General features: G+C 51.5%; 1 protein-coding gene and 2 non-coding genes across 9 annotated transcripts in view; 2 read left to right on the top strand and 1 right to left on the bottom strand.

Annotated features, from left to right (window-relative positions):
* Positions 1 to 9,632, top strand: part of ACAD10 (acyl-CoA dehydrogenase family member 10) — a 51,541-nt gene extending 41,909 nt beyond the window's left edge. For all 7 annotated transcript variants that reach the window (XM_066260547.1, XM_066260548.1, XM_066260546.1 and 4 more), the window contains 8 exons: positions 1,605 to 1,745; positions 2,163 to 2,300; positions 2,405 to 2,495; positions 3,816 to 3,974; positions 4,612 to 4,784; positions 7,042 to 7,185; positions 8,212 to 8,289; positions 8,876 to 9,632. In XM_066260547.1, coding sequence (XP_066116644.1) covers positions 1,605 to 1,745; positions 2,163 to 2,300; positions 2,405 to 2,495; positions 3,816 to 3,974; positions 4,612 to 4,784; positions 7,042 to 7,185; positions 8,212 to 8,289; positions 8,876 to 9,016 — 1,065 coding nt within the window. In that variant the 3' untranslated portion in view covers positions 9,017 to 9,632. The remainder of the gene's footprint in view (positions 1 to 1,604; positions 1,746 to 2,162; positions 2,301 to 2,404; positions 2,496 to 3,815; positions 3,975 to 4,611; positions 4,785 to 7,041; positions 7,186 to 8,211; positions 8,290 to 8,875) is intronic.
* Positions 9,633 to 10,819: 1,187 nt separating this feature from the next.
* TRNAG-ACC (transfer RNA glycine (anticodon ACC)) lies at positions 10,820 to 10,895 on the bottom strand. Its single transcript has one exon. It is a non-coding gene; the product is annotated as a tRNA-Gly (tRNA).
* Positions 10,896 to 20,018: 9,123 nt separating this feature from the next.
* Positions 20,019 to 20,231, top strand: LOC136327745 (small nucleolar RNA U3). The gene has a single exon (XR_010729867.1). It is a non-coding gene; the product is annotated as a small nucleolar RNA U3 (small nucleolar RNA).
* The last annotated feature ends 523 nt before the right edge of the window (positions 20,232 to 20,754 follow it).

Raw genomic sequence — 20,754 nt, 5'->3', positions numbered from 1 at the left:
GTAAAGCAGCCTTTCAGTGAGACCTTGTTCCCAGCACATCTGTTCCCTCCCCAGCAGAGAGGGGACAGGAGAGCTGAGTTGAATTGTCTTTGCTTTCCTAGATCACCGTGGTCTTTCTTGTCTAGGGTTTATGACCCTGGGGCGGGTGGGCTTACTGTGCATATTTGAATTACATATATTTGAAGCAGTGTGATATTAAATACATCAGTTAATACAGTCTTTCTGTAAAGAACCCGTATGTCAAAGCTAAAGGGCCAAATAGGTTATAAATTGGGTTTGTACTTTTGTCACATGGTGATACCACTTCAGCTGAGAAAGAAAAGTACTCAGTTCTTTGTCAGGATTAGTCTTGCCTTGTTTTAGTTTTTAAGTTATTTGAGGTCTTAAGGAACACATATTTTGCCTATGATACAACCATCATCTACTTTTTAAAAAATAGGCCCTTGCTGGTTGGCTCAGTGGATAGAGCTTCGGCCCTGGTGTGTGAACATCTCGGGTTTGACCCCTGGTCAGGGCATGAGAAATGACCATCTGCTTCATTTTCCCTCCCTCTTCCCCTTGTTTCTCTCTTTGCCTCCCATAGCCAGTGGCTCGATTGCTTCGAGTGTCAGCCCCGGGCAGTGAAAATAGCTCAGTTGATTTGAGCATCAGCCCCAGATGGGGATTGCTGGGTAGATCCCAGTTGAGGTGCATGTGAGAGTCTATATCTCCCCTCCTCTCACTTCAAGAAAAAAAAAAGCATTATCACTTTTTTCTAGTTACAAACCTATTGCAAAGCTCAAACATGACAAAGTACAGAACATAGAGTTCTCTGAAACTCTGCCTTCTGAAAGAGTCACCATCAACAATTTAGTGTCTTAGGCTCCCAGCTTCTTTTTTCTGTTGCATACTAACATATATTACTCTTGTGTTATAATGGAATCATCCTGTACATTCGAATCTCCTGCTTGCTTCATTTAATATATCGCCTCCCCATGCTAGTGCCTGAGATGGACCTCTGAGGGGTTCTGCAGTGTGAGTGCACCATACTTTGTCTGCCCTCCCTTGGCTGAGGGACACTTGCGCCAACAGTCTTGGTGCAAGTCACAGAAGCCAACTGTGGGTCAGTTAAAGAGCTATGGCTGATAGTGAGCTGCTGACATGGACAGGGAGGCTGCAGACCCTGCGTTAGAAGACAGTAGGTGATGGTTCAGGGGATCTCCTTAGGTGCCACAGCAGAGCAGCCAAGTGTGCTGGGCGATCCCTCTCAGGCATGCGAAAGGGTCCTTCAGTCTCCTGGCCACACGGAGCATGCGCTCAGAAGATTCATCATTATGACATTAGTAATGTCAACGGTGGTGGAGGTGGGATATGTCGGGTGTCTGGGAAGTGCAGACTGGGGAGTGAACTAACTGCTGCTGTCGGTGCTAGAACTTGGCCATCCCAAGCCTCCTTGGGCGTCACCCAGATCCAGCCCAAAGGTGCGGACTCAGGTCATTATTTTTGGCACGTGCGTCATCTTTAGCTGTCTACCCTCTTCTCTCCAGTCCTTTCCATTATTTTGCACAGGCCAAAGTAAAACCAAACCATCACTGTGCTTCCCTGACTTACTTTTCCCATGCTAGGAGAAAGCCAAGGCCGAAGGACTTTGGAACCTTTTCCTACCCTTGGAGACCGATCCCGAGAGAAAATATGGAGCAGGACTGACCAACGTCGAGTATGCACATCTGTGCGAGCTCATGGGCATGTCTCTGTATGCTCCTGAGGTACCTTCTTTAAAGTTCTCCCTGTATGAGGATGTCCTCGTCCTCCATGGCACACCGTTCACCCTCCTGAACTGATGGGGCCTCCTCTAGCTTGAACTGGACTCAGGAGCGCTGATACGAACTTAAACTCTTTGGGGAAGGTGGAGCCGTGCAAGGCACGAGCCTGGTGGTCTTCTGAGTCTCCAACCCATTAGCTCCAGTCTCCTCTCAACAAAGGAGGTCCATGGCTGGGCTTCTTGGGCTCTGACATACTATATTCAGAGTGTTGGTGTCTTTGCACATCCCTAGGGAGAGGAAGAACTTTCATGAGGTGGTCACAGGGCCTGTGACTTGGAAGATGCCCCGGTACACACTTCCTGGGTGTTGGAAGTGTTAAATATGCACCTGGGAGTCACCATTCTGCTTTTTCCTTTTCAGATATTTAACTGTTCTGCCCCAGACACAGGGAACATGGAGCTTCTGGTGCGCTACGGCACCGAGGAACAGAAGGCCCGCTGGCTGCCTCCGCTGCTGGAGGGAAGGGCCCGCTCCTGCTTCGCTATGACGGAGCCCCAGGTACCGCCCCAGGGGCCCCCGTTCAGGCCAGGCCCCATGTGGTCTTTGCCGCACAGGGGACGCGGCACCCTTGCCATCCCTCAGCAGAGTGTGCTCTCACTCAGGTCGCCTCCTCAGATGCCACCAACATTGAGTCTTCCATCAGAGAGGAGGATGGCTTCTACGTCATCAATGGCCGCAAGTGGTGGATCTCAGGTATGTGGCCTGAAATTCACTTTTCAGTTACACTTCGGTGGGTCTTTGTTGATAAGCACGTCTCTCTCTGCCCTGCTGTTGTCTGGGAAACAGTGGTAGGGGGCCGCTTTTTTTCAGTTGATGCAAAAGAGATTCTGTCTTTGTGCTCTCAGCAAACCCCAGGGGAGCCAGAGGTTCTGCGTAGGTCACAGATGACCACACCTATGAGAGTTCTAGGACGCTCACTTACTCTCCCCACTGCCTGCCTTCTGCCTTTCCAAAGGCAGACGGTCACTTCCTCAGTGGCCTCCCCCTGCTGCGAGATCAGGTGGCAACATCAGGGTTTAGTGGTAATCCGCCATTCATCGCAGGCTGACTCTGCAGGGTCCCCCCCATGTGCTGCACGGACCTCACTGCACTGAGTCCCCACACCTCCCAGGAGGTGCATATGATTATCCCCATCCACAGAGGAGGGACGTAGTTTCCTCAGCTAGGTCAGAGGAGTGACTTCAGGTACCAACACTCCCCCACACAAGGAAGTAGGGAATCTGGATCAGCTCTAGCCCGATCGTGAGCCCGTGCCCAGAGCCGGTGTATGTGTGCCGTCCGGGAGAGTGGAGTGGCTGCCAGTGACAGCAGCAGTTTTCCTCTTGTCTTTTCAACTCTACATAGCACTTTTAAAAAATTGTTCTTATGATGTTGGATTCATTCCTCACTGGAATGAAAACCAGTCACTCACTCCTGGTCTAGAGCCTGCTCATAGTCATCTGATAATGTGACGTCTTAAAGAGCTCTCTCTGGTCTGGCCAGGCGGTGGCACAGTGGACAGAGCATCGGCCTGGGATGCTGGGGACCGAGGTTCGAAACCCTGAGTTCGCTGGCTTGAGCGAGGGCTCGCCAGCTTGAGCAGGGGCTCACCAGCATGAGCACAGGGTCGCTGGCTTGAGCATGAGATCATAGACATGATCCCATGGTCACTGGCTTGAGCCCAAGGTCTCTGGCTTGAGCCCAAGGTCACTGCCTTGAAGCCCAAAAGTTGATGGCTTGAACAAGGGGTCACTTGCTCTGCTATAGTCCCCTAGTCAAGGCACATATGAGAAAGCAGTCCATGAAGAACTAAGGAATTGCAACAAAGAATTGATGCTTCTCATCTCCCTCCCTTCCTGTCTGTCTGTCCCTACCTGTCTCTCTCACTCTCTCTCGCTAAAAAAAAAAAAAAAAAAAAAAAAAAAGATCTCTGCATGTTGGCTTAGGCTTCCCTGGGCCAGGACTGAGTCTGTGGAGCGGCCCAATGGCCTTGGCGTCACATGATGAGAGTCTGTCTCTCCCCTTTGCTGGCAGGCATCCTGGATCCTCGCTGCCAGCTCTGTGTGTTTATGGGGAAAACCGACCCGCATGCCCCGCGCCACCAGCAGCAGTCCGTGCTCTTGGTTCCCATGGATACCCCGGGGATAAAGGTCATTCGGCCTCTGACAGTGTATGGACTAGATGACGCACCAGGTGAGGCCCCGCTGCTCCTGTCCGTGTGAGGGTCTGTGCCTGCGAAATACATCAGGATGCAGTCAAGACCTCTGAGGGCATGATGACATTCGGATGGCCACATGCTCCGCCTTTCATTTCCATAGGTGAACATCAACCACATAGGCAAATTTCAGGCAGGGAATTATCTGTTCTTTTTTCCTTCTTCTAAACTTAGAAGCTAAGCCAGAATCTGTGAGATTAACAGGCCCCTCAGGACAGAAGCAGGGAGTGCACTCCCAACCGTCTCTTCTGGGTCCCGATGGGCAGCTGGCGTGCAAGCCTGGAGGTCCTCTTTCCGTCTGCTGGCTGCATTCACACGTTTCCTTCCAGTGTTCCCAGGACCACTACATTGTATAGTCCCATACTCACAGGAAGTGTCAGCTTACAGCAGAGTCTGTTATGTTTTAGAAGAGGAATGGCGGACATTGTAAATCAGCAATTTATTTTTCCATCTCTAATAGTCTCCTTCCAGCCCTGCCCCCAACCATGTCCCAGTTAGGCGGCTGAAAAAAGGCAGGAAAATTGCCAGCTAGTGGCTTGAACTGAGGCAAGGGATAATAAACACATCCAGAACGAGTAGGTAGATCTCTCAGGAGGAACCGTTTGGGTCTTTCAGGTGGCCACGGTGAAGTCCTGTTTGAGCAGGTGCGCGTGCCCAAGGAAAGCATGGTCCTGGGCCCTGGCCGAGGCTTTGAGATCGCCCAGGGCCGACTGGGCCCCGGCAGGATCCATCACTGCATGAGGCTGATCGGGCACTCAGAGAGGGCCCTGGCGCTCATGAAGGCCCGCGTGAGTGCTTCCCCTCACTCCTGCATCTGACCCACAGCCACCTGTCTGCTTTGCTATCAGACCTTAAATCATAACTTTTCTGAGAGCTGACTTAGCAAATGAAACGAGGTGATGTTCTTGCCAAGAAGCTGTCTCCCTGTCTTTGCTTTGCATCTGCTACTTTGCTGAAGTTCGAAACTGCGAGTAGAATGGGTCTTACCCTGTTGAGGTGACTAGAAGGAAAAGGCTGGGCTTTGTAGCAGCAGAGGGCAAGGTTCCCACATCCAAAGGATCACAGGCTGCCAAGGGCCATTCCTGATACGAACTCACCTTAAAAAATCAGATACTAGGAAGAACCCCTTTTGGTAGCTATGTCCCTGGAGTTCCAGCACCTAACCCTCTACCATCCTCTTCCCTGAGCGTGTCCAGAAAACTCTTCTGCTGTGACTGCCCTCCAAGACTGGAAGGCCACGGAAAAGAGCTGTTGCTGGGAATGGTCATTCACATCAGTGGTATCGACTTCACAGAGATGAAGCAAACCCTTGAGACCAAACAAATGTCTCACAGGAAACCATATACAAAGACCAGAGGCAGTCCAGTGCATTTGGATTACTGATCAGACCTGTGATTTACAGCCCTTCAAGTTGAGACTGACCAATTTATTATTATTATTATTATTATTATTATTTTGCAAATGCTGTCCTTGAAGGGCTCAGACTGGCTCTCGGAGCCCTGCCCTGAGCCTCACACAGGGGGGAGGCCATCTTCAGGGGCAGAGCAGTGACATGGCAGCTCCACTTGTAGGACTTGGTCGCAAGGGACTAATTAGGAGTCTACAGAAGATGTGACACTAGGAGGCTCACCACAACACTGAATGTAAAAACAAATGTTGGGGACAACCTGTAAGGCTAATGAATAGAGAGCCTGGTCAGATAAACGCTGGTACAGCATGCAGTGAAATTCCAAAATGCTGCTATGGAAATCTGGTTTTTTGGGTTTTTTTACAGAGACAGAGAGAGAGTCAGAGTGAGGGATAGACAGGGACAGACAGACAGGAACGGAGAGATGAGAAGCATCAATCATTAGTTTTTCATTGAGCATTGCTATGCCTTAGTTGTTCATTGATTGCTTTCTCATATGTGCCTTGACCACGGGCCTTCAGCAGGCCGAGTAACCCCTTGCTTGAGCCAGCAACCTTGGGTCCAAGCTGGTGAGCTTTGCTCAAGCCATATGAGCCCGTGCTCAAGCTGGCAACCTCGGGGTCTCGAACCTGGGTCTTCGGCATCCCAGTCCGACGCTTAACACCACAGGTCAGGCAAGGAAATCTGTTTCTTAACAGAGACTTGTTCAGTTACTCTTAAATGACAAGAAGCAGGCTACAAAGCAATATGTAGAGTACGAATCCACTTTTACTAAGAAAATGCACACAAAAAAGTCTGGCAGAATAGCAACCAAATAGCCACTCGAAGTAACCAGCTGATAGGATACCAGGTGTTTCAATTTTTGTTTGAAAATTTATACTTTTCCTGCCATGCGATATATTATTAATATAATAATAGCTTTTAGTTAAAACAAAACAAAAACTAAAAAAGAAAAAAAAATCCCTTAAAGCTTTTCTGATTGCTTGCGTCTCCAAACTACTGCCCAGACTACGGGCCTCATGTGGCCCCCTGAGGCCATTTATCCAGCCCCCGCCGCACTTCCGGAAGGGGCACCTCTTTCATTGGTGTCAGTGAGAGGAGCACTGTATGTGGCGGCCCTCCAACGGTCTGAGGGACAGTGAACTGGCCCCCTGTGTAAAAAGTTTGGGGACTCCTGAGCCTAGAGTGTCCTCTGCAGAAACAGCTGCCCACAATGGGGCTCTGGCACCCGGACGTAAAATTGAGCCTCCGTCAGCAGAGGGCGCCCTCCCCCAACCTGTGTGAAGGACTGGAAGTCACCACCTAGTTCCCGGAGTAGCCCTGGTCCAGATGCTGGCTCAGATCAAAAGAACTGTTCCTTCCTGGCAGCCCAGAAGCAGTGGGATCGCTGAAGTAAAGGGCTTCCGGGATGTAATCTGTGCTGCCACTATGCTGGCCGGCTCTGCAGGCCACACGAATGCTGTCTGCAGGTGATCTCCCTGGAATCTGGCTGGCTAGGGAGCTGGCAGACTGACAGATGAGCGGCCCCCTCCTGCCTCTGCTCCTGCCCTCTCCTGTATGCCCCAGCCACCTCCTCTGCAGGTGCCAGCCCCATGCCCCGTGACCCATGCCTCAGGCTGTATCTCCTGTGTCCACAGGTGAAGTCCCGCGTGGCCTTTGGGAAGCCCCTAGTGGAGCAGGGCACAATCCTGGCAGACATCGCCCAGTCGCGTGTGGAGATTGAGCAGGCCCGGCTGTTGGTGCTGAAAGCCGCCCACCTCATGGATGTGGCAGGAAATAAGGTAGGAGACCAAGGGGCCTTAGGTGACCGGTCCTGAGGGAGTCTGTTCTGGGAATATACAGAGCCTGGCCCTTCCTGCCCGACTCAGCAGCCCTGGAGAAAGAGCTTGGCTTCTCGACATTAGTAACTTTGCTTCAACTCCGCTTGGAACTCTCCAGACAGCTTTTTGAAAATGTTCAAGGACTAGAATAGGACTGAACTTTCCGTTTACTGAGCTGGTGAACTTCTGGGTCCAAGACAGTGGGCCTGACAGGATCGCAGGGCCCCCCGGCCTCAGCTCTGCCCCAGCCTAAATCCGAGGTCCTGTTGGTGCAGGCGTCAGGCAAACTAAGAGTAAGTGTGGGAATTCACCCCAAGAGCAGCTGTATTTTCAAAGGTGACATTATTCTTTAAACAGCTCTTTCTGATTGCATTTAAGTGACACGATGCCTACATTGACCCCTGCCTTCTCCAGCCGTCTGCGGGGCAGCCTTTACCCCTTAGCCAAGAGGCCTCAGCAGTGGGGAGGAGGGGGGCAGGCTCAAATTCCTGGCTCCTTGGCACTCTGGCGCTGGACATAGTGGAGGTGTTCGGCCTGGCTCCAATGCCCCAACCCAGGGCAGGTTCCTACAGCTCAGTCTCTGGAGTCCTGGCTGACCCAGGTCCTGTGTCAGGTTGGACAGAGCCAGCTGTGACTGTCATCAGAGCACAAGCCGCTCCCCACGCTGCCTTCTGTGTGTGTTGGCGATGCTCCCCCTCGTCTGGAAGGACGTCTGCGTACCCAGGGCTGTCCTTGACCAGGCATCTGCTCACACCTCACCACATCCTCAGTCACCCTCACTGTCACCACCACTGAGCCTTCCATCCCCCAGGTGCTGGGCACGGCCGTGTACCAGGCAGGGGCCGCCTCACGGACCTTGTGGTCCAGCTAGACCTCAGGTCTCTGTTCTGAGCCATTGTTTCTGCTCCTCTGTGAAACTATTTATTCTTGCAAGTATTCTGCCCTCAGGTCTGCCCTTCTAATCTCATCTCCTCCACTTCCTCGCAGGCTGCAGCCTTAGAGATTGCCATGATTAAAATGGTGGCCCCGTCCATGGCGTACCAAGTGATCGATCGCGCTATACAGGTGAGCACGGACTATGGATCGCTGGTTCTCTGAACTATTCACAACTCATGCAGAACTCCCGTGCCTTCTGTAAACTAACAGCCCCCATTGTCACACACTTACCGTGCATGTCATTTCCCTTCTTTCCTCTGGGACTGCCCTACAACGGGGAGCACATTTGTATACCTACTCTGAATATGAGGAAACAGAGGCACAGAAAAGTGCAGTGACTTGTCCAGGGTCACTAGGCTTAGAGATAGCTGATCTTGGATTTATGGGAACTTGTTATACCACAGCCTGCCCCCTAACCATGCAGGATGTTTCCTTCCCAAATCTTTTTTTTATTTTTTCCTTCCTAAATCTTAACACCTGGCGCCAACACTGAGTTTCCTGGTGGCAGAAGTGACCAAGCAGAGTAGACTTGGGGAATTTTGTGTTCATGGGACAGCAAGTGTGGCCCCACTTGAAGTCTTCCAGAACATTAGTTGGCACACAGGCGTTGGGGACTCCCCAGGAAGAGAGTTCTGAGCCATTCGGCAGGCCCGTATTCCTGGGGCTCTCCCATGAGGGCTCACCCAGGCTCCCTTCCTCCCGCCCTGTCTGCCAGGCCTTCGGAGCAGCAGGGCTGAGCAACGACTACCCGCTGGCTCAGTTCTTTGCCTGGGCCCGCGCGCTCCGCTTCGCCGATGGCCCTGACGAGGTGCACCGGGCGGTGGTGGCCAAGATGGAACTGAAGCACCGCATTTAGATGGGCAGAACTGCAACAGCCAGAACTTCTCCTCTGGGCCACGACACCCAAATCGTTCAAGGATGCACTTTGAGAGGCCCAGTATGTGTGATTCTTGCATCCCGTCAGCAGCCATCTCCTGGGACAGTCACTGTGAACACAACCTTTCTGGGTCCCCACAGAAGGCAGTTCCATGAGGAGCCTTGAGTTGGCTGTTCCAGGCAGGGGGGAGGGCACGGCTGAGAGCCGAGTGGAAGCTGGTCTTTGGTCTCGCTGCTGCAGGGGCAGCCCGCGCGTCCCCTCTGCTGTGGCTGGCTAAGGTTGTGGGAATTGGACAAATGTCAGGAGCCCTGCTGAGTGTTGTGCCCATGCTGGCTCCCAATACAGGGAGGGGGCTTCCTAGTCTGTGGGCCCTCCCCAAGAACAGAGGGCAGCGACCCACGCGAGAGCTGCTGGGAAAGGGAAACGGAAATTGTGAAGCCACAGCCACCTGATCATCTTTGTCTGCACGTCCACCACACAGAACGCTGGTTAAGGTGTCATTCTGGGAACACGGAAGAATAGGAAAACACACCTCAGACTTCATGAGTGTCTGTATGTCATATGAAAGGAGTTGAAATTAAAGGTTCACACTTCAGCCCCTCTTTCTCCGTGCGTCACTTGTCTCCTCACACTTGCATTTACACAGGAACCTGCCCAGCTTCAGCCCATACATATGGGGGACACAAGCTGTGACCTCTGGTGGGGTAGGTCCCAGATGAACCCCCTCATCATTGCTCGTGTGAATGTCACAAAGGACCATGGCTGTCTGGTGTGTGAGGGCCCCTGGGCTTCCGCACTCCTCCACCCACTCAGGGGTCGTCAGCGAGTGCAGTGGGAGGGAGGGGCCGTCAGGGAAGGAGGCAGGAGGTAGAGGACGGGCATTGCACTGTAGAGAGCACCGCCCCTTCCGGGAGGAGCATGGGAATGCTAGCTTATGTGAGGTCAGAGTTCTTCCAGCAGTGGGTGCTGTATGGGCCCAGGCAGCGTGCGGATGAAGCCACCACCTGTTAGGACCCCGTCTGCTAATATAATTCATGATGATGTGGCCAACAGTTGCCCATTTCAGGTCAGACCCGATGGGTGGGGACTTATCCCCCTTGTCCCCTGCATCGCAGACTTGACCTCAAGGGAACTGCTTTACCCAAGAGCGTGCCCACCGCTGCAGCCAGGGCCTCGTGCCTTCAGGGTCTGGAGACTGCTGTGGGTCTGTGAGAGGCCCCCCAGACAGTCTGTCCCAGTGGGCTAGGGAGGCAGGTCGTCTCCTACCGTAGTGCTTGTTGCTCATGAAAGCTCATGTTAAATTCAAACCCCCAAACTAATGGCTATCACAACACCAGCCACACTGGCAAACAATCTTTTGCAAAGCCTGTCAGGGTGCTAGTAGTCTAAGTTCTTGCTTCAGGCCTCAGCAGGAAAGGGAGTGTTTTTTTTTGCATTTTTTTTTTTTTTGCATTTTTCTGAAGCTGGAAACAGGGAGAGACAGTCAGACAGACTCCCGCATGCGCCCGACCGGGATCCACCTGGCACGCCCACCAAGGGCGACACTCTGCCCACCAGGGGGCGATGCTCTGCCCATGCTGGGCATCGCCATGTTGCGACCCTCCTGGGTGTCGCCATGTTGCAACCAGAGCCACTCTAGCGCCTGGGGCAGAGGCCACAGAGCCATCCCCAGCGCCCGGGCCATCTTTGCTCCAATGGAGCCTTGGCTGCGGGAGGGGAAGAGAGAGACAGAGAGGAAGGCGCGGCGGAGGGGTGGAGAAGCAAATGGGCGCTTCTCCTATGTGCCCTGGCCGGGAATCGAACCCGGGTCCTCCGCACGGTAGGCCGATGCTCTACCGCTGAGCCAACCGGCCAGGGCCAGAAAGGGGGTGTTTTAAGAAAGGAAGTGCCTCAGCCGCTGTGGCCTGACATAACACATGACCCTCAGAAATTCTCTCGTGGCCTCTGAGGCTAACCTTGCTTAACTAGTGGACAAGCTGGTGCAACGGCATGGATGAAACAGAAGCCGTATGTGTGGTGACCCCGCGCCTCCCTCAGATACTCCGCTGCAAAGGTGGAGGCGCTCAGGTGGGGTGGCAAACGTCCCCTGGGAATGTCAAGTCACAGAGGTGTGGCTACTGGCAACCCCTCACCCAGGGTCTCCAACTCTGTTAAATCATCCCACCCACCATTGCCAGCGGCACCCAGCCAGGCCTGGCACTGTTCTTGCCCTTGGGGAATGTGCAGGAAACCAAACCAAGCAAAGCTGCTGCTCCTGGGGCGCTCACATCTCAAGTGGGGATGGCAGTGAGTGCCCCGAGACTGATGGACAGGTGGCAGGTGCTGCTGGGGGGTCTGGGGCCTCGGGAGGGTCTCTTTCCAGAAGAGGCATCGGAGCCAGACCTGCCTGACGGGAACAGGCGAGGGTGCCCAACCTTTTTTGGGCCACGGACTGGTTTAATGTCAGAAAATATTTTCACAGACCGGCCTTTAGGGTGGGATAGATAAATGTATCACGTGACCAAGACAAGTATCAAGAGTGAGTCTTAGGCCTGACCTGTGGTGGCGCAGTGGATAAAGCGTCGACCTGGAAATGCTGAGGTCGCCGGTTCGAAACCCTGGGCTTGCCTGGTCAAGGCACATATGGGAGTTGATGCTTCTAGCTCCTCCCCCCTTCTCTCTGTCTCTCTCTCCTCTCTCTCCCTCTCTGTCTCTCTCCTCTCTAAAAATGAATAAATAAAAAAAATTAAAAAAAAAAGAGTGAGTCTTAGATGGATGTAACAGAGGGAATCTGGTCTTTTTTTTTTTTTTTTTTGTATTTTTCTGAAGCTGGAAACGGGGAGGCAGTCAGACAGACTCCCGCATGCGCCCAACCGGGATCCACCTGGCACGCCCACCAGGGGGCGATGCTCTGCCCCTCTGGGGCATCGCTCTGTCATGACCAGAGCCACTCTAGCACCTGGGGCAGAGGCCAAGGAGCCATCCTCAGCGACTGGGCCATCTTTTGCTCCAATGGAGCCTCAGCTGCGGGAGGGGAAGAGAGAGACAGAGAGGAAGGAGGGGGGAGGGGTGGAGAAGCAGATGGGCGCCTCTCCTGTGTGCCCTGGCTGGGAATCGAACCCGGGACTTCTGCCTGCCAGGCTGATGCTCTACCACTGAGCCAACTGGCCAGGGCCAATCTGGTCATTTTTTTAAAAATAAAACGTTCAGACTTAAATATAAATAAAACGGAAATAATGGAAGTTATTTATTCCTTCTCTGCGGACCGGTACCAAATGGCCCATGGACTGGTACCGGTCTGTGGCCCGGGGGTTGGGGACTACTGCCCTAGAAGACGGGCGCAGGTGCAGAGGCCCTGGCCAGCAGCCACATGTCTGGGATGAGGAGCAGAAAGTAGGAGCTGCCCGTCATGTGGGGGCCACAGGAGTTTGGTGTTGATTCTAAATGTCATCAAATAGCCTGACCTGTGGTGGTGCAGTGGATAAAGCATCCACCTGGAATGCTGAGGTCGCTGGGTCAAAGCCCCAGGCTTGCCGGTCAAGGCACATATTAGAAGCAATAACTACAACTTGATGTTTTGTGCTCCTCCCCTTTCTTGGTTGCTCTCTCCACTCTAAAATCTTTGTTTTTAAATGAAAAATAAACATGACAAAATGGTAGTGGTTTGATAGGACTTGATTTGAATTTTTAAAAGATCCTCTGCTCTTTCAAGTTCACCAGGACAAAGAAGGGATAAAGGGAGATTAGAGCCAGTTCAGAGTTCCCTAACATTGCAGAGGGCCCCAAAAGCCCCACCTGCAAAATTTGAAAAAGAAAAGGAAGGGCCTTAAAAAAATAAGGGTAAAGGAGCCAGGGGCCCTTTCCACCTTCAGACAACAACTGGCATTTCTGGTTGGTTGGCCAAATGTGCTAAGTCATGGTGCTGAGTCATGGAGATGCCCTTGGCAGGTGCTTCTCTGGAAGGGAAGTCAGCTTGTGTCTGCGGGGCCTGCTTGGGCATGAATGAGCCTGGTGTGGCAGCGGCTGTGCCCGGCCAGTTTTATCTGTTGAGACACTTCACATCTTACACATCTTGCCACCATCCCTATGTGGTTGGACCTGTCTTATTAGCCCATCTTAGGGAAGAGAACACAATGTGATCATAACGTACTAATCATTTTTCTTCTTACAGCAATATTCTATCCCAAAGCAACTGAACACACGTTCTTCTGCTGCTCTCCTGGCAGGCACAGGTGGCTAGCTTGAGCCCTCCCCAGGGGTCTGGTGACAGCCACAGGACCACAGGGTTCCATAAAAGATGCCAGCTCTGGTGAAGTCTTCCGTCCTTCCCTGCTCTCCCTCCTCCATTTCCGTCTGCACTGAATTGTGGCCTTGACATCCACAAGCTGCCTGTGCTCCCCCAGTACTGATTTCAGATACTGTCAGATAATTCCAAGATAATCCTATAGAGGCAGAAAGAGACTGAATTCCAAGCAGCTCGCCCAAGTGTGGCCCCTTCAAGGCAGCAGCTGGGAGTCAGGCTGCAAGAACAGCTCCAGTGTTCTCTGCCACAGATCCCCCCCAGCTTAGTCCTCTGTGGTTGCCTAGAGACGACCCTGTCTGTCACCCCCAGGCCTTCAGAGTTCCTCAGGGAGGCCATGAGGATGCTAGGGCCTGTCTGTAGTCACTGCAAATGCAGCACAGCCCCGAGGCTGAAGCGGTGACTTAAGAACCTCAGAGACAGCCTGACCAGGCGGTGGTGCAGTAGATAGAGTAGACAGAGTGTTGGACTGGGATGCAAAAGGACCCAGGTGAAAGACCCCGAGGTTGCCAGCTTGAGCGCGGGTTCATCTGGTTTGAGCAAAAAGCTCACCAGCTTGGACCCAAGGTCGCTGGTTACTCGGTCTGCTGAAGGCCCGCAGTCAAGGCACATATGAGAAAGCAATTAATGAACAACTAAGGTGTCAAAATGAAAAACTGATGATTGATGCTTCTCATCTCTCTCCATTCCTGTCTGTCTGTCCCTGTCTGTCCTTCTCTCTGACTCTCTCTCTGTCCCTGTTAAAAAAATAAATAAAAAAAGAACCTCAGAGACATCGAGGTCTATATTTACTCTGCCCTCTGTGGTGCCACATGGCTACAGGCTTGTCCCGCCCCCTTCCCCTAGACCTTAGCAACTGTGATTCGTTGGGACAGACAGATAGACTTAGATTCCAGCAACCTGGGGTCCACACCTGGTGTTACCTATGGGACAAGTATTCTGGGAGCAGAGTTTCTTTTCACCAAGAAGTCTTTTTTTTTTTTTTTTTTTTGTATTTTTCCGAAGCTGGAAACGGGAGGCAGACTCCCGCATGTGCCCGACCGGGATCCACCCGGCATGCCCACCAGGGGGCAATGCTCTGCCCATCTGGGGCGTTGCTCTGCTGCAACCAGAGCCATTCTAGCGCCTGAGGTAGAGGCCCGGAGCCATCCTCAGTGCCCGGGCCAACCTTGCTCCAATGGAGCCCCGGCTGTGGGGAGGGGAAGAGAGAGACAGAGAGGAAGGAGAGGGGGAGGGGTGGAGAAGCAGATGGGTGCTTCTCCTGTGTGCCCTGGCCGGGAATCGAACCTGGGACTCCTGCACGTCAGGCCGACACTCTACCACTAGCAAACCGGCCAGGGCCTCACCAAGAAGTCTTTTTTTTTTAATGTATATTTTATTGATTCTTTTTAGAGAGAGAGAGGAGGGAGAGAGAGAGAGAGAGAGAGAAATAGAAACATAACTCTGCTCCTGTATGTGCCCTGACTGAGAATCAAACCAGGAACCTCTGTGCTTCGGGATGATTCTCTAACCAACTGAGCCATCCAGCCAGGGCTCACCAAGAAGTCTTATCGTCATTAGATAGATAGCAGATAGCTAACTAGTAAGAGCTGTCAAAGATAAAGAGGACACTAGCCTGACCTGTGGTGGTGCAGTGAATAAAGCCTCGACCTGGAACACTGAGGTCGTCGGTTCGAATCCCTGGGCTTGTCCAGGTCAAGGCACCTACGACAACTGAAGTGAAGAAGCAACTGTGAGTTGATACTTTTTGCTAACCCCCACTCCTCTCTCTGTAAAATTAGTAAATAAAATCTTATAAAACCTTCACAAAAACGATTAAGAGGACACTAGTTAAAGCGGTAAGAACAGATGTTAATTGGTGACATGCTACTGCGGTAGAGAAGACGGCTGGAGTGAAGGGACCAAATCCTCACGTGTTGGCTGGAAGAAACAATAATTTCTTTCCCCAGTCTTGAGTTTCCTCCAGCTGGTAGCCTTGAATGTCAGAAACTGTGTTTGTGTTTGTTCAAGTCTTCTGATGTGGGGGAGTAGATAGATAACTTGTGCTGAGAGCCTGAGGTTTCTGCAGGCCACGGGGAAGCTGGTCAGGCTTAGAGAAGCTGAGGGAGTTGGGTCACAGACTCTGTCAGCCAGGCTTTTGGATTCACATGGCCCTCGGTTTGAATCCTGCCTCCATGACGGACTACCTGGGTGACAATGGGAAGCCATTTTTTTATCTTATACAGTTGGTTTTCTCATTTAAAAAACAGCAATTACTTTCCTTCCAGGATTGTTGGAGGATTAGATAAGATGATGTGAGATGATGCGAGGCTTATAAGAAGCCCCCAGGACAGGCCCGTTCCTATGTGGCTGGGGCGTCATCAGGGCCGAGGCCCAGCTGGGCCCAGCTAAGACGGCAGCCTCCTCACACTTTATAATGTGCAAAGGAATGGCCCTGGGGGTACTAGACCTGTCAGGGTGATCACTTCATAAGGTATACAGATTTCTAATCACTATGTTGTACACATGAAACTAAGTATGTCCAGTTTATTGGAAAATATTATTATTATTTTTTTTTTTTTTTTGTGGCAGAGACAGGGAGAGTCAGAGAGAGGGACAGATAGGAAGGGAGAGAGATGAGAAACATCAATTCTTCGTTGTGGTTCTTTAGTTGTTCATTGATTGATTTCTCATATGTGCCTTGACTGGGGGGCTACAGCAGACTGAGTGACCCCTTGCTTGAGCCAGCGATCTTGGGCTCAAGCTGGTGAGCCTTGCTCAAACCAGATGAGCCCACACTCAAGGTGGCGACCTCGGGGTTTCGAACCTGGGTCCTCGGCATCCCAGTCTGATGCTCTATCCACTGCGCCACTGCCTGGTCAGGTGACTAATGATCGATGCTTCTCATCTCTCTCCATCCCTGTCTGTCTGTCCCTATCTATCCTTCTCTCTGATTCTGTCTCTGTAAAAAAAAAAAAAAAAAAAAAAAGAAGAGGCCCTGGTCGGTTGACTCAGTGGTAGAGCGTCGGCCTGGCGTGTGGGGGACCCGGGTTCGATTCCCGGCCAGGGCACATAGGAGAAGCGCCCATTTGCTTCTCCACTCCCCCCCCCTCCTTCCTCTCTGTCTCTCTCTTACCCTCCCGCAGCCAAGGCTCCATTGGAGCAAAGATGGCCCGGGTGCTGGGGATGGCTCCTTGGCCTCTGCCCCAGGCGCTGGAGTGGCTCTGGTTGCGGCAGAGCGATGCCCCAGAGGGGCAGAGCATCGCCCCCTGGTGGGCAGAGTGTCGCCCCTGGTGGGCGTGCTGGGTGGATCCCGGTCGGGCGCATGTGGGAGTCTGTCTGACTGACTGTCTCTCCCCGTTTCCAGCTTCAGAAAAATACAAAAAAAAAAAAAAAAGACATTAACCTGGGCATCTGGTTAAAATGCAGAATGTGATTCAGTAGGCCTGCCTTCTAACACGCTCACAGCCAATGCTTCCTGTTTGCAGACCCCATTTGGAGAAGCAAGGGGGAAGAGAATGGCCGGACTCGCCTCACTTTATTGCCCAGGAGTGAGGCCACACCACCTGGCTGGAATAACAGCAACTAGGTATTGAGTACCTACCAGGAGCCAAGAACTGTTCCCATATGTTACTGGGAAACTTTCCACAATTGGCAGATACTTTTTTCTGCCTCTTTTAGAGGTGAGGAGACTGAGGTTTAAAGAGGTTATGTGACTTGCTAAGATCACACACAGCTGATCAGTGAGTATAAACCTAAATTCAGAGACTGCGGAGCTCTTTCTATTGTGAAGCATGCGTGTTTAGGATCTTTAAAGGGTTCCCAAGAGGTGCTGGCTGCCTCACCTGGAGGAGGAGGAGGAGAAGGAGGAGGAGGGGGAGGGGGAGGGGGAGGAAGAAGGCGTAACTAGCCAAGGAGCATGTTCTGCCATGAAGAAAGTCTGCGAGTTCCTCCCGGTGATTTTCTTTCTAAAGCTGGTGATCTCGGCGTGCCTCCTCACTGCCCTGGGGTGAGAGGGTGTCTGCCCGTGTGGGGTGCTGTGAGCCAGCTGTGGGTCACAAGTGTGTGTGTGCATGTGTGCATGTGTGTGTGCAAATAAGGTAGGCAGCCTGACACAGGGCGGAACCAGTTTTCCTCCTGCTTCTAAGGGAGAATGCCTTCCTGTTTAAAAGTTGCTTGGAATTACCTACCTAATATCCATTGTTTGAGTGGAGGGTTGGGGTCTTCCGTGTGATAGATCCTGTCCCAGAATGGGACTAAATAAATAACTAAATATCTACAATCCCATCTTTCAGTGACCCTGAAGGATATTCAGTTACCATCTTTCTTAGCGAGCAGGCAGACCTAGATTCCTTTTCAATCTGAAAACACACAATTGGGCCTTAACAATGTAAGGTTTTTGGAAAACTTCAAAGCTAAGATCTTTTGTATCATCTCAGAGGAAGCTAAGTGACTACTTCTTACTCCAGTGGGTGCCCCGCGCAATGCTCTCAGCACAGTGGGAAGACAGCTCTCCCTGCTGCAGCTCAGGAAATGAAGTTACATGGTGCTCCTTTGGCCCCCAGTCCCGCTCACTCCTCTGCCCTGGGAGGGTATGTGGCTTTCCTCAGCCCCATTCCTGCCAGTGAGTCTGCAGACAAGGGATAGTGGAGAACAACGGGGAAGGTTAGACCTGGAGAAAAAGAGAGTTAAAAAGAAATCAGAACAAAGACTTCTTAAGAGCCAGAAAACAGGCCTGACCTGTGGTGGCACAGTGGATAAAGTGTCGACCTGGAAATGCTGAGGTCGCTGGTTCGAAACCCCGGGCTTGCCTGGTCAAGGCACATATGGGAGATGATGCTTCCTGCTCCTCCCCCTTCTCTCTCTCCGTTTCTCTCTCTCTCCCTCTTTCTCTCCTTTCTAAAAATGAATAAATAAAATTAAAAAAAAAAAAAGCCAGAAAACAAAAGAATGAGAATGGTGGAAGAAAGAACAGAGTCAACACCGACTGTCCGGGAGGGATCTAGGTTGAGGGTCAAAGTGTATTTAATTCTTTGGAAAGACACGAGCCACAATTATATTAGGGCGTCAGCACATCCAGCTGACCTTGGTTGACCTTGAACTGAGAGCAGCTCAAGGAGGCTAGAGTGGTTACAGAAGTCTCCCCCAGGAGATTGGATTTGGGCTGAACCTTGACAGGAAAGATTTCCTTAAGCAGAGAGAGTGGAACAGGCATGGGGAAGGCAGACCCTTAAAATTAGGGGACTGAGAGCAAGAAAGTCACTGGCAGGGATGGTGAGCACCACAGACGAACCAGAATAATTAAGCCTATGAATCATATGCACGCTCTACTAAGACACACACACACACACACACACACACTGCCAGGGCCCCAGCTGCTCTTGCACATGGTCTCAGGGTATAGGAGCGTTTATTTATTAATTTATTTTTTTACAAGGACAGAAAGAGAGTCAGAGAGAGGGATAGATAGGGACAGACAGGAACGAAGAGAGATGAGAAACATCAATCATCAGTTTTTTGTTGAGACACCTTATTTGTTCATTGATTGCTTTCTCATATGTGCCTTGACCGTGGGCCTTCAGCAGACCAAGTAACCCCTTGCTTGAGCCAGCGACCTTGGGTCCAAGCTGGTGAGTTTTTGTTTTGTTTTGTTTTGTTTTGTTTTGTATTTTTCCGAAGCTGGAAATGGGGAGGCAGTAAGACAGACTCCCGCATGCGCCCGACCGGGATCCACCTGGCACGCCCACCAGGGGGCAATGTTCTGTCGTGACCAGAGCCACTCTAACGCCTGGGGCAGAGGCCAAGGAGCCATCCCCAGCGCCCGGGCCATCTTTGCTCCAATGGAGTCTCGACTGCGGGAGGGGAAGAGAGAGACAGAGAGGAAGGAGAGGGGGAGGGGTGGAGAAGCAGATGGGCGCTTCTCTTGTGTCCCCTGGCCGGGAATCAAACCCGGGACTTCAGCATGCCAGGCCAACGCTCTACCACTGAGCCAACCGGCCAGGGCCAAGCTGGTGAGCTTTTGCTCAAACCAGATGAGCCTGCGCTCATTCTGGTGACCTCGAGGTCTTGAACCTGGGTCCTCCACATCCCAGTCCGACGCTCTATCCACTGCGCCACTGCTTGATCATGCTGTAGGAGCATTTATAAACGAATGCATTTCTCCTTCCCTGCGCCACAGCCAAATCTGCAGCTCCTCCTGGCTGTCCCTTCCTGGTGTACAGCCCACGGTAGGAACCTCAGCGCTACCTTCTACTCCTCCTTCACGTTCATCTCCACGCAGCAACCCATCAATTCCACCTCCGTGTCTCCCTCCCAGCATCGTCACTGCTCTAAACAGGCCCCCTGTTTGTCTCACCTCGTTGGCTCTCTGTGTCCAGCCTGTCGGCTCTCTGTGTCCAGCCTGTCTCCTCTCTACAATCGATTTTCCACGCTGTCCCCAGAGGAATCCCTCAAAAGCACAGGTGCAAACTCACTTCCAGGCTTTAAGTTTGGTTAAGAGAAATGATTTTACAAGTGGCTAACTTACAAGAAAGCTACAATAATTGAAACAGCCTCACATGACATAAGACAAGACAGAGCCATGAAACAGATGCTCAGAAATACTCAACTACTTAAGGGCATTTAGTATACAAAAACTGGCTTTTCATATTGGTGGGGGAAATGGATTGTTGAATGAAGAATGTTAGGAATTCCGAGTACCGTCTAAAAAAGAACTGAGCGATGAAGACTATACTTTCAGGGATCATTTCTATAGTTTGTTACTGGAGAAGTTTCTCTGATCGTGTAAGTACCCGAAACCACGAGGAGGAGTTGCAGTGTTCTCTCCTGAGCGTGAAGCTGGCTCTTGGTGTTGCTTGTGCAACTGCCTTTTGCCATTGAGGATCGTTCTTCTCTTCCTTTGGGAGAGTAAGAGGGAGAGAACGCAGTCTGAGTGGGGGGGAGGGGGAGAACTGAGCGATGAAGAGTGTTCAAAAATGAACACTCAATAAATGAGATTAAGAAAACTGGAAAACCACATGCAGGAGGATGGAACTGGACCCATGTTTTACATGATGCATACAAATTAACTCAAAATGGAATAAAGATTTAAAACATAAGACCTGAAACTTGTAAAACTCCTGAAAGAAAACATGGGTAACATGCTTCTTGACACTGGTCTTGGCAACAATTTTTTTTAGATAACACACCAAAAGCACAAGCAATAAAAGCAAAAATTAGTAAGTGGAACTACGTCAAACTAAAAAGATGTTGCACAGCAAAAGAAACAATGAACAAAATGAAAAGGCGCCTGACCAGGCGGTGGCGCAGTGGATAGAGTGTTGGACTGGGATGCGGAAGACCCAAGTTCGAGACCCAGAGGTCGCCAGCTTGAGTGTGAGCTCATCTGGTTTGAGCAAAGCTCACCAGCTTGGACCCAAGGTTGCTGGCTCAAGCAAGGGGTTACTCAGTCTGCTGAAGG

This window comes from Saccopteryx bilineata, chromosome 2 (genome assembly GCF_036850765.1).
Source record: "Saccopteryx bilineata isolate mSacBil1 chromosome 2, mSacBil1_pri_phased_curated, whole genome shotgun sequence".
NCBI classification, from domain to species: Eukaryota; Metazoa; Chordata; class Mammalia; order Chiroptera; family Emballonuridae; genus Saccopteryx; species Saccopteryx bilineata.
The sequence above is the reverse complement of the archived record's forward strand: the minus strand, read 5'-3'. Positions and strand labels throughout refer to the sequence as shown.